The sequence below is a fragment of the Miniopterus schreibersii genome (assembly GCF_964146895.1).
Source record: "Miniopterus schreibersii genome assembly, chromosome: 2".
NCBI lineage: Eukaryota > Metazoa > Chordata > Mammalia > Chiroptera > Miniopteridae > Miniopterus > Miniopterus schreibersii.
The window spans coordinates 181,717,281-181,728,840 of NC_138102.1; the positions used below are offsets into that span (position 1 = coordinate 181,717,281).

Sequence of the window (11,560 nt, forward strand, 5' to 3'; positions counted from 1 at the left end):
GGGGACACATGATGTCCTTCCACAGCACGTGAAGAAGAAAATAAGTCTTCAACAGCTTTGACTTGTGTGTGGTATGAAACATTTCCCACAGGAGTGCTACTGGTTCTTCATGTCAGCTAGAACGTTGAAGTGCTTGATCTGGGTTTCCATAATAGAATGGATGGGACAAATTGCTACTGAAGCCATTCTTCCATGACCTCTGCAGTGCCCAGACTGGGGCAGTGTTACTCTCTTTAATTCTTAACCATCTGCATGGACATCCCTCAGAAGGCACTGACAAGTCTCTCAATACAGCAAGAGGACATGCCCCATGGGTTCTTAGTTATGCCTTTGGAAGACTTGTGTAGTGGCTCAGGGTTTCTTACCACCTTTGCATTGAAAGATTAGACAACTTCTGTGTATCTCAATACTTGGGATTCCCCAAGGGGAAAGAAAAACCACACTTATCCCGCATCCAGTATGCTGTACATTTACCAGTTGTTTATAGTTGTTGGCTTAATCTCAGTAAATAACAAGAGTCCTCTGAGGAAGCAGGATGATGTGGTGGAGATGGGGAGGCAGGTTATTGGGAGGTCAGGTCAGAAGACCTGAGTGCTAATAGTAATCATTAATTGAGCACTTATCAGGTACCAGGCAGTTTGCTCAGTGCTTTACACATATATGATTTTATTTCTAAGAGTAAGGATACTACTCATCATTAGCCTTATTTTACAGATGAGGAAACTGAGGCTCAGCAAGAATAAGTCACTTAACCAAACATCTCAGCTAATAAATGAAAGAACCAGGATTCTTTTGGGTTTGCCTCCTAAAATCTGTCTTCTAACCCCTACTCCATCCTATCTTCACTGGGAGCTGTGACTTTGGGCAAGACATCTCATCTCATTAGTCCTCTGTTTACCATTGTAAAGAAACTGAGCTAGATGAATGAAGTCAATGAATGGTAGTTATCTAGGACAGTGCCTCCCAAATGTTAGCACAGCACAGCACTCATATAAATATTTGTATGGCCCACTGATACGGGGGCAGAACCCCAAGGTTTCTGTCCCTACAGGGCCTGAATGCAGGATGGCAGAGAGAGCTTTCGCAGCACTCTTAACAGCTCCCCAGTAGAGAGCAAGTTGTTGGCCCTGCCCCTGCCGGTGGACGTGGGTTCTTTTCCTCATGGGGCCATTAGGAGGACTTGCTAGGAAGTGGACGCCTGGGAGTTACAGAATTGGTAGGTAATTGAAACTACCCTAGAGTGAGAGATCCCAGTTGAATAAACTTTCCTTGTTAGAGAAATTGAACTTACATAACCAAAAAAATTCCCCTGTGATAGACTGCATATTTTAATAGACTAGCAAACAGCAGAATGGAAATGTAAAAATGTAGGATTATGCATCTTCCTGGCTCAATTTTAGAGAGCTCAGAGTAAGGAGGCAGAGCTGGCCTTTGACGGTAGGTGGCTTGGATCAGGTGATCGCGGTAGGTCCTGTCTCCCCCTTCAGCTACTGAAGGGCTTCCATGTGGTGGAATCGCACGCGAAATGACATTTCCTTTTGCCTAGTTTAATCTTCCAGGCGCAATCTGGTCCCTAGTTGGAACTACACTAAGTAAGCAACTAGCGACCGCAGGGGCTGGGGCCTGACGCCACTATTTGGGGCTCGCTGGGTTGGAACCGGTTGTGGTCAGCTACAGGCCACACAACGATGTCACTGCGGGGGTGGGGGGCACCAAGAAGAGCAGGCGAGCGACAGAGCCCGCACGCGGGAAACGCCTCGGCCGCTCCACCCGTTCCCTCGCTGACGCCCGGCTGTCTCACCGCATAGCCCACCCACCTCGGAACCTGAGCCAATAAAAGCTCGAGATATATGTGACTCACCATGCCTGACCAATCAGCTCGGTGCGCGCTCTCCGCCGGCATCTCGCGCGACAATAAGAGGGCCTCGGACTTCACCCAAAAAACCTTTCTTGGGATGAAAGACCTCCCCCCGCCCTTCAGCTGACGCCCAAGGCGAAGCGTGGCTGGTGGATCCCTCCGCGCTCCCAGCAGCAGGGAGAAGTGACTCTTTGATCTTAGAAGCCTTGTAAAGCAGTGCGTCTTTCCTTTCATGAGGCCTTTAAAATATCTCATTTTCTCTTCCGAGCTACGCCCTGAACTAAAAAGCCGTTGGTTGGCAAAGATAGGGCGTCAACAGATGAAAATAAATGGTTGGGAGGTGAAGGCCACGTGACCTCGGCGGAAGGATTTTCCCTGTGATGTGTCATAGAGGCGAAATGTATAAAGGGCCTGGGCGTGCCGGATTCGGCCATTTCTTTTCCTGCCTGCCCATGTAGTCTTTGTGATCCAGTCTCTTCCCTCCGCTCCCACAGGTCCCCTGCCGCCATGGCGCATTAGAGGCAGCAGTGCCTGCGGCAGCATTGGCCTTTGCAGCGGCAGCAGCAGCACCAGGCTCTGCAGCGGCACCCCCCAGCGGCTTAAGCCATGGCGTAAGTACGGGGACGGACTGGGACGGACTGCTCTGGCCGTGCGCCGCTGGGGCGACGAGGGTTTGCGACCTGCTTGGCTGCGGCCTGCGGCCGGGCGTCGTCAAGGAGGGGGAAGCCGTTTTACGAGCGCTGGGGACGCGTCGCTCCTGTTTGAATGTCCCCGGGACGACCGCCCTCCTGAGATGGGGAAGCGCGCCCTGGCCCGGGGGCAGAAGGGCCCGGTGGCCTCGTCCCGCTCCCCCTCCGAGTTTCCTCCTGGCGCCCGGGCAAACGTGGCAGCAGCCAAGATGGCGGCGGGCAGGGCGGCGGCCGGCGCGGCGTGAGTCACAGGGGGCGGGGGCCGGGCCAGGCCGCGGCCGCGCAGCGCTGCCTTATTTGGATGTGAGGCTGCAGCGCCTACCTCTTGTGGCCGGTGGGGGAAACGGCCGAGCTCCGAGGGCGTCCATCTTGGGCCGCCTGACCCGGGAGCAGGAAAGACGGGCACAATGGCCCTGGGGCCACGTGTTCCCGATTCTCAGCAGCCAAGTAGAGTTTGGCCATCCTGCCTCAGGAGTAAAAGGATGAAATTCTCAGACCAGCTGATTGTTAATGGTACTTGGTTTCCGATTTCTATTCAGGCTTTTCACGGCATCAAGCAGCAGCATTGCTGTAACCGACAAAGACACCTTCGAATTCAGCACATTCCTCGATTCGAGCAAAGCCCCACAAGATGACCGAGATGAGCTTCCTGAGCAGCGAGGTGTTGGTGGGGGGCTTGATGTCCCCCTTCGACCAGTCGGGTTTGGGGGCTGAAGAAAGCCTAGGTCTCTTAGACGACTACCTGGAGGTGGCCAAGCACTTCAAACCTCATGGGTTCTCCAGCGACAAGGCTAAGGCGGGCTCCTCCGAATGGCTGGCTGTGGATGGGTTGGTCAGTGCCTCAGACAACGGCAAGGGTGAGTGCCCATCCTTTATTTGCCAGTGAGGTCTCGTCATAGGAGTTTGTTGCGTTGTGCATCTGGCTGAGTTTATTTCATTCTCTAATATCTTTTGCAGAGGATGCCTTCTCCGGGACAGATTGGATGGTGGAGAAAATGGATCTCAAGGAGTTTGATTTTGATGCCCTGTTAAGTTTCGGTGACCTGGAAACCATGCCCGATGAGCTTTTGGCCACGTTGGATGACACCTGTGATCTCTTTGACCCCCTAGACCAGGAGATTAATAAGGAGCCCCCCCAGACAGTGAACCCTATTGGCCATCTTCCAGAAAGTTTAGCAAAAACTGACCAGGTTGCCCCCTTCACCTTCTTGCAGCCTCTTCCCCTTTCCCCAGGGGCCCTGTCCTCCACTCCGGATCATTCCTTTAGTTTAGAGCTGGGCAGTGAAGTTGATATCTCTGAAGGAGACAGGAAGTCAGACTCCACTGCTTATGTTGCCCTAACCCCTCAGTGCATAAAGGAGGAAGATGCCACCTCAGATGACAGTGGCGTCTGTATGAGCCCTGAGTCCTATCTGGGCTCTCCCCAGCATAGTCCCTGTACCTCCAGGGCCTCTCCACACAGGAACCTGTTGTCTCAAGGTACTCCCTGTGGCTCTACTCGCCCCAAGCCCTATGACCCTCCCATAGAGAAGGTAGTAGCAGCAAAAGTAAAGGGTGAGAAACAGGATAAAAGGCTGAAAAAAATGGAGCAGAACAAGACAGCAGCCACTAGGTACCGCCAGAAGAAGCGGGCAGAGCAGGAGGCCCTCACTGATGAGTGTAAAACGCTAGAAAGGAAAAACGAAGCTCTGAAAGAGAAGGCAGACTCTTTGGCCAAGGAGATACAGTATCTGAAAGATCTGATAGAAGAGGTCCGCAAGGCCAGGGGGAAGAAAAGGGCCCACTAGGTAGGGTAGTCAGTGTGCATGTACATAGGCTTGTGCTGGAGCTTTGTGTTGCAATAAATTATTTTGTAGTGAAAGTACTGTGCAGACTGCTGCTTTATCTGGTTGCTTGCGTCAAGTAAATAACCCAGCCAACTTGGAACTAGATCCTAAACCAGAGGTGGGGTTTCAACATGCTTCAGGTTGAGCCCAGAGTGAAATGTGTTTCAGCCCAGTTGTGTCAGGATCTAGCACTGGTGATTTCCATTGGACCCTGGGCCACAGAGGGGTTGGGCTAGAGCCCCCACAGCAGGTGCCTGGGTGGTTTTCCCAGATCTGAGAATTGGCGGGCTAGATTTTACAGTAGGCCTCGGTTGGGTAAGGCTTTAGGGAGTTGAGCCTGAGGGAATTGGGTGGCAGGGAGGAGCAGCCCAGGCTCTACCTGTTCCCTCAATCCAGCTTTTTGTCAATGTCTCGTCGTCTAGATAAGGCCCCACAGCCCATGAGTTTGGTGCATTGATGAGTAGATTTTACTACTTAGTTCTTAACTGCTATAGAGGCCTCTTCCCAGAAGGAACTTTTGTTCAGAGAAAAACTGGTTTTGATACTGCTATAATTAGTGAATAAAAGGCAAAGAGTGAAGGCCACATAGGCATGTCATCTGGGCAGCTTGCCAGGAAGCTACAACCTGGTACTCCCCAGGGGGCCACCTGTCTGCAGCAGTCTACTCCCTGCAGATGGCTGGGAGAAGGGACTGGGACCATGCCACCTTCTAACCACTTACACAGACTTGTTCAGGGTACTGTTAAAATACCCTGAATCCTTCCCTGACTTACTGGACCAGAATCTCGGGGGTGGACACTATTAACTTTAGTCATGCAAAGGGGGCATGGACCCTCCCACTCCATAAATGTAAGACTGGAAAACCCACAAAAAGTGGTGAAGCCCTGTACTCTTCCTGCTGGAAGTGGCTGTCTACATCTGGGAGGGGGGAGGGGTCAGGAGCCTGTGGTGATTGGGTAAACAGCAGGTGTCATTAGGAAGGGGTCCTGGAGTTCAGTTCTGAGAAGCAAACGCACCAACAGCTGAGCCAGCCTCTTGTTAAGCTGCTTCAAAGGTGGAGTAAGGATACCCAGGTGTGTAGTTCCCCAGTCATTAAAGCTCAGCTTTAGCGGAGGGTGGGTCTGAGGCTGAGTATCAGGTGCTCCCTTGGGAAGGACACAGGAAGGTAGGTAAAAGCCAGTTTGGAGTCCCAGCACCCTCCTCTTCTGCGGCCTTGACCTCCTGGATGGGCCTTGATCTGGATGGTCGGCTAACTACTGCTCAGAAGGAGGCCAGGTCCAGCTCTGCCTGAGGCCATTCAGTGGCCCCTCCTGTCCTGGCTCAGGATGGAAATCGGGTTAAAACCAGGAACAGCCTCCAGGGCAGTGCAGGAGGGAGAGGAGCCCTCTCTCTGACACTAGAACCCACTGCTGTCACTCCAGCCACAGAGGACCCTTCAGAAGTCCTCTCTGACCTCATGACCTATGGAGCCCTCTGGGGGAGGGGGAAGAGGTAGAAGAGCTGCCTGAAGGTGTCCAGGGCCCTCTTGTCCAGGAGGTCCCCAGTCCCAAGAGGCCCCTGGCTTCCAGGACTTCTCATCTGGACCCTGAAGGCAATGGTGGTCGGCACCATTCTCGTACATTTGATCATGTACTTGTGCCCAGCACTGTGCTGGCTGGAAGATGGTCCAGCCTCTGCCCCAAGCACTAACTGCCTCTCTGCTGGGGCACTTACCTGTGAAACTTTTTTTTTTAAGGTTTTTATTTTTTATTATGTCTTTATTGATTTCAAAGAGAGGGAGAGGGAGATAGAAACATCAATGAAGAGTTGTTTATCAGCTGCCTCCTGCATGCCCCCTAATGGGGATTAAGCCGACAACCTGGGCATGTGCCCTGAAGGGAACTGAACCCTGATCTGGACCATAGGTCGATGCTCAACCGCTGAGCCATACCGGTCAGGCAAAACCCTGTTTCTTGAAGTCACTTCCTGAGTCACCCCACCAGTCCCCCAACTCATGTGACAGAGTTAAAACAAAAAAAGCAGCCTTTGACACATACCCCTGAACCCTGCTCACAAGAGTACAGGACCTGGGTGATGGGCTAGCAACACTCCCTCTTCCCAGACCTTGAAATGGCATCTCTGGAACAAAGCCCCTGGCAGCTGTGGGTGCTTCCCCCAGGGAAGGAGGGTTCCTCTGGGCTATGCCAGCAATGTGGGGTGAACTCTGGGTAGCTGCTTGCTCTGGGGCTGGACTGGAGGACTTCTGCCCTGGAACTCAGAACCACACTGGGAGATTGGAAGGAAGGCCCCTTGGTGCCACAGGAGATGAGAGATGCATAAGTCAGATCAGCAGCCCACCCAGCTCCTGAGTGCACATTTATTAGCAAACCCAACAGCTCTCCTACTCTTAGAGGTGTGGCCCCCGAGGGCCCAGTAACTGGTCTCTCCACAGCAAACAGCCAAGAGGTCCTACTTGGGCCAAAGCAAAAAGAACAGTGGGAAATGTTCCTTTCTGGCAGGAAGGTAACTCCCAAGTCTGCGGGGTACCCCTCCAGTGTGAGTTTAAATCCTCCCTCAGGCTTCCAGCTCACCAGCTCCACTCCAGCCTGCCCCTGGCTGCAGTTCCAGGGCTTCCTTGCTTCAGCCCAGCCCCCTCTGCGCATGGCAGAGTCCTAGGGCCAGGGTGGCTGTGAGGTCAGAGGAGGAAGCTGGGAGTGCGTCTCCCACTGTGCCCTCCTGGGAGCCTAGTTGCCAAAGTACTCCTGCTGGAACTTCTGGAAGTCTTCCTCAGTGAACACGGTGCCCTGGGCCTTCTTCTTCTTCTTCTTGGCCATAGGCCGGTCACAGGCCTTGCGGCCCCGGTTCTGGCGCACAATCTGGGGGCGTGCGGGAATCAGGATATGAGGGAGCCGCACAGCTGGCAGAGTGATGCCCCCTTACCTGGTCTGCACACCTGCCTCCTGGGGGGCAGGGCCTGGCCTGGCCTTCTATCTACCCTGCTCTGCTCTCAGCCCTTCACAGGGAGACTCCCTACAGCACAGCAATATGGAAGCATAGGGGTGGCCCAACCTTCACCCTATGCTCAGGGCTGAGACCCTCAGGGATCCCCAGGAACATCCTCAGCTCTTCCCTCCCAGGTTCCTTCTCATAGCCACCCCAACACACCTGCTGGGTGACGGACTCAGGCAATGTGCTTCTTGCACTGGTCATAAACTTTAGGTTCACTCCAAGGTAGCTTCGACACTCTTGCTTCTGGAACTTGGCTGTGGATGGTAGGCAGGGCGGCATATCAGATTCACTCCCTGGAAGGCTTCTGGGTCCTATCTTGACATCTCTCCATTACCCGCCCCTGCCCTGCCCAACCCCCATAGCCTTGCAAAGGCTATGTCATCCCTTTCCTCAATTGCTGCCATAGCCTGGGCGCTTTTCTGTCAAATCCACTCTCCATACACATCCTGCTGAAAGCTGCCCTTGGCTCCTAGTTGCTCAAGTGACTTATTCAATAAATACGTCCTCAGTACTTACAAAACCTCCTGCCCTTGTGGGAAGAGGTGGTCAACAGCATTTTAGAAGGTGATGCATTTTACGGAAAAAAACAGAACAGTAAATGGAAATGAGGAATGCCAGGGGTAGAGGGTTGCAATTCTAAATCTGAGGGTCTGAGGCCTTAGTGAAATGATATTTGAGTAAAGACTCAAGGGAGAGTGTAGTACCTGGGGGAAGAACATTCTAGAGGGAACAGCCAGTGCAAAGGCCCTGAAGCAGAGGTGTGATTAATGTATTTGAAGAACAGAAAATGGCTGGAAGGGGAGGGGAGAGCAGTAGGAGAAGGGGTAGATCATGTGGGGCCTCACCTTGAAAACTTGGACTTTCACAGAAGGGTGTGGGGCAGAGAAGAAAAAGGTCTGACATTTTATATGATCACTTGGCTGTTGTGCTGAGAACAATTAGTGGGGAAGGGGGAGTGGAAGGTGAGACCAGTTAGGAGGCTTTCACAGTAATCCAGGCAAGAGATGTAGTTCGCAGAGGTGGCAGTCAAAGAGGTGTTCTTTAGGTTGGCCACTGAGACTTGAGAGTCTTGAGAGTCCCCTCACTCGTCAACTGAGTACCAATTATGGGACAAGGTCTGGGTTGGATGGGGGCACCTCCAGTGTCCTATGCTCTTCATACCAACATCACTGTTGCTCAAATGGGTCTCAACTTTTCTGCCTTCACACTTCTGCTTGGGCTGTTTCCTCCCTGGAATTCATAGTTCTTTTAACAAACAAACATCTTTCATGCACTAGGCCCAGGTTCAAAGACACCCTAGGACCTCATCCAGTCCTGCCACATATCCTCCCACCATCCTACCCACCTCCCACCCCAGCATCACATCTGCCAAGATGGGCCTTTAGAAATTGGGCTCTGTTCTCGGTGTCGTCTTCTCCAGTTCACCACTTTAGTCCATCAGTGCTACCTCCTCACCACATCTTCGGCATGCACAGTTCTCTTATCTCTGCACCCTGGCCACTGCACAGGTCACAGTGCTGTCCACTTGAACAGCATAGGTGAGAGCAGGGCTCTAGAAACACACTGCCTGGCTGTCACCTGTACCATCTGAACCGACCTCACAGGGTTGCTGTGAGGAATTAAATGAGTGAACATTTGTACAGGATTTAGAACAGCTCCTGGCACACCGACCATTAACTGTTAATGCTCCACCTCTGACCCTTGTTCACTGTAGTCACCTTTGCCAGGCTTCTTTCACATTTTCAAAGGCCACGAACTTCTTTCTGACCCTGCATATACCATTATCTTTAGAATACTCTTCCCCTTGGTTCACTCTATACCTCCTTCAGATCTGGGCTTAAATGTCGCTTCCTCGGAGAAGTCTGATTTGGCCTTTTACTCGAAGTCCCTCTCAGAGCACAAGTCTTCCTCAAAGCCCTCATCGCACTTAGCTGGTTTTGAAACTCTAATGCCTTTCTCCTCGCCCGGGTTGGGGACCATGAGAACTGGGGCGATGTGTTTTGCTCACTCTGTATTCCCAGGACTCGTCTGAGCACGGGGCACAGTACGTATTCTAGAAATGTCTGGCAAATGTTTCAAGCCCCCCTCAAGAGTTCCTACCTCCAAGGCGCAGAGCCCGACCCCAGGGGAAGCACGTCCAGCCCCTTCCGGAGCTTACCTAGCGCCGACTTGGGCACTTTTCCCTTGGCCGAGTTCCTCAGTTTCCCGGCCTGGGTCGCCTTCGCCTTCCGGGCCCGCTTCCCCAGAGCCCCGCTCTGCTTGGCCTGGCCAGGCTCGGCCTGGGGGGCTGTAGGGGAAGAGAGAGAGGGACGGACCCGGGTCGGAGGGCGCGCAGGGTTCCCATCCCACCGGGGATGAGGTCGGACTGGATCGCTCCACACCCTCCGGGTTCCTGCCCTCAGCCCCAGCCGCCCCCCGCCCGCGCTGAAGTCTCTGGCCACGCTCTCCTCACCTTCGGGCGCCCCCAGCAGCTCCAGGCCCCGCCGCAGCATGGCAGCCGACATTGTTGCCCCTGACCCCGCCCACACGCTTACGCCACTTCCGTCCGGGCCGCCCGTGTTGTCTGGGCGGAAACCCGAGCGGGAACTGAAAGTTCCGGGCTGAGCGGGCGGAAGTGCCCACCTCCCTATGCGCTAGGGTTAGCTGATTTACCACCGAGAGGGGAGAGGGGCGGAGCCGGAGGCGGGGAAATACGCAGAAAGACGCATGTGTTGTCCAATCCCAGCCCAACTTTTCCTTTGGGCGCTAGGCCACGCCTTCTCCCGGAAAACCGTTCCCAACTAGCCTAGCCAGGTTAGTTAAACCTCTGGGATCTGGCCGGTGCGTAGTGGTAGAGGCTGCGGGTGGGGCCGAGTGTTAGTATTATCAATTTTTACGAAAAAGGAGAATGTTGAGCAGGATTTTTTTTCATATACCCCAACCAAAGCAACATATCGCACAGATTGAGAGCAGCATGAGACTTCAGCTGTCTTCCACTAAGCCAGACATTAAAGACGTATGCAAAAGTGCAAAACAATAGCCGTGTTTTCACACTGTTTTGTTTTGGAAAAAACTGTTCTCATAAAAATGTGTTATTTGTGTTAATATGCAATGAGTTTGTTGTTACTTTAAGTGAGTTGATAAATATTGAAAAGTTTTCTTAGTTTTAGTTTCTAATACGGCAAAAAGCACCCGGGATTTAACATATACAAAAGCTCTTTGGGATTCTGAATTTTTTAAAAAAAATAATCTTTATTGTTGAAAGAATTACAGATGTCCCCTTTCCCCCCCCATTGACCCCTTTTACTCCACAGCCACCCCCTGCCCCAGGCCTTCATCATCCTATTGTCTGTGGCCTTGGGTTATGCATATATGCATATAAATTCTATGGTTAATCCTCCCCCCCTTCCCTCTGACATTCGTCAGTCTGTTCCATGCTTCTATGTCGCTGGATCTATTTTGTTCATCAGTTTATTGAGTTCTTTAGATTCCACATATAAGTGAGATCATGTGATGTTTGTCTTTCTCTGCCTGGCTTATTTTGCTTAGCATAATATTCTCCAGGCCCTTCCATATTGTCCCCAATGGTGTGAGATCCGTCTTTACAGCTGCATAGTATTCCACTGTGTAAATGTACCACAGCTTTTTATCCACTCATCTACTGATGGGCACTTGGGCTGTTTCCAGATCTTAGCTATTGTAAACTGTGCTACTATGAACATAGGGGTGCATATATTCTTTCTGATTGATGTTTCAGGACTCTTAGGATATAGTCCTAGAAGCGGGATCACTGGGTCAAAAAGCAGGTTCTTAGACCAAAAATATGAGAACTTCTGGCCTAGAAATTACTCTTCTTGCAATGGAAAGGAGCCCTGTCTTCACTACTCCATTGCAGCTCCTAGTCCAGTACTACCTGGCATGCAGAAGGCACTCGATAAATGAATGGTGAGAAGAGGAACCACTGAATTCACTGAGCAAACGTGTTCTGAGGGCCTTTTGTATACCTGACACTGTAGAGTGTGGGATGTGGATTTGACTCAGGTGGTCCTTCCTGCATGATCTCACTATCTAACCTCCATCAGCCAGGCCAGGAAGGAGAGAAACACCTAAATAGATGTTAATAACAACAAAACTATGTTAAGATGCTGTTTGAAATGTTTGACACTTGTTAACTCACTCCTCCTCTCCCCCATGATTCTGAAGTAGGAGCAACTGGTATC

The 11,560-nt window shown here is 52.0% G+C and overlaps 2 protein-coding genes across 2 annotated transcripts; one reads left to right on the forward strand and one right to left on the reverse strand.

The window, feature by feature from the left end:
* The first annotated feature begins 1,904 nt into the window (after positions 1 to 1,904).
* ATF4 (activating transcription factor 4) lies at positions 1,905 to 4,408 on the forward strand. Its single transcript, XM_081130569.1, has 3 exons — positions 1,905 to 2,469; positions 3,087 to 3,404; positions 3,505 to 4,408. The coding sequence occupies exons 2-3, from the start codon at positions 3,179 to 3,181 to the stop codon at positions 4,332 to 4,334; spliced, it is 1,056 nt and encodes a 351-aa protein (XP_080986695.1). The 5' UTR covers positions 1,905 to 2,469; positions 3,087 to 3,178; the 3' UTR covers positions 4,335 to 4,408.
* A 2,292-nt stretch (positions 4,409 to 6,700) lies between these two features.
* On the reverse strand, positions 6,701 to 9,920 carry RPS19BP1 (ribosomal protein S19 binding protein 1). Its single transcript, XM_081130571.1, has 4 exons — positions 9,814 to 9,920; positions 9,520 to 9,648; positions 7,518 to 7,615; positions 6,701 to 7,228 (listed from the first exon to the last, which is right to left on the reverse strand). The coding sequence occupies exons 1-4, from the start codon at positions 9,863 to 9,865 to the stop codon at positions 7,097 to 7,099; spliced, it is 411 nt and encodes a 136-aa protein (XP_080986697.1). The 5' UTR covers positions 9,866 to 9,920; the 3' UTR covers positions 6,701 to 7,096.
* Positions 9,921 to 11,560: the final 1,640 nt, after the last annotated feature.

Excerpts from the sequence above, each read along its gene's own strand:
- ATF4 (XM_081130569.1), top strand. The coding sequence starts at position 3,179 with ATGACCGAGATGAGCTTCCTGAGCAGCGAGGTGTTGGTGGGGGGCTTG. Across the intron at positions 3,405-3,504 it reads TGCCTCAGACAACGGCAAGG|AGGATGCCTTCTCCGGGACA; the intron begins GTGAGTGCCCAT and ends TATCTTTTGCAG.
- RPS19BP1 (XM_081130571.1), bottom strand. The coding sequence starts at position 9,865 with ATGTCGGCTGCCATGCTGCGGCGGGGCCTGGAGCTGCTGGGGGCGCCC. Across the intron at positions 9,649-9,813 it reads GCTGCTGGGGGCGCCCGAAG|CCCCCCAGGCCGAGCCTGGC; the intron begins GTGAGGAGAGCG and ends CTTCCCCTACAG. Across the intron at positions 7,229-7,517 it reads CTGAGTCCGTCACCCAGCAG|ATTGTGCGCCAGAACCGGGG; the intron begins GTGTGTTGGGGT and ends GCACGCCCCCAG.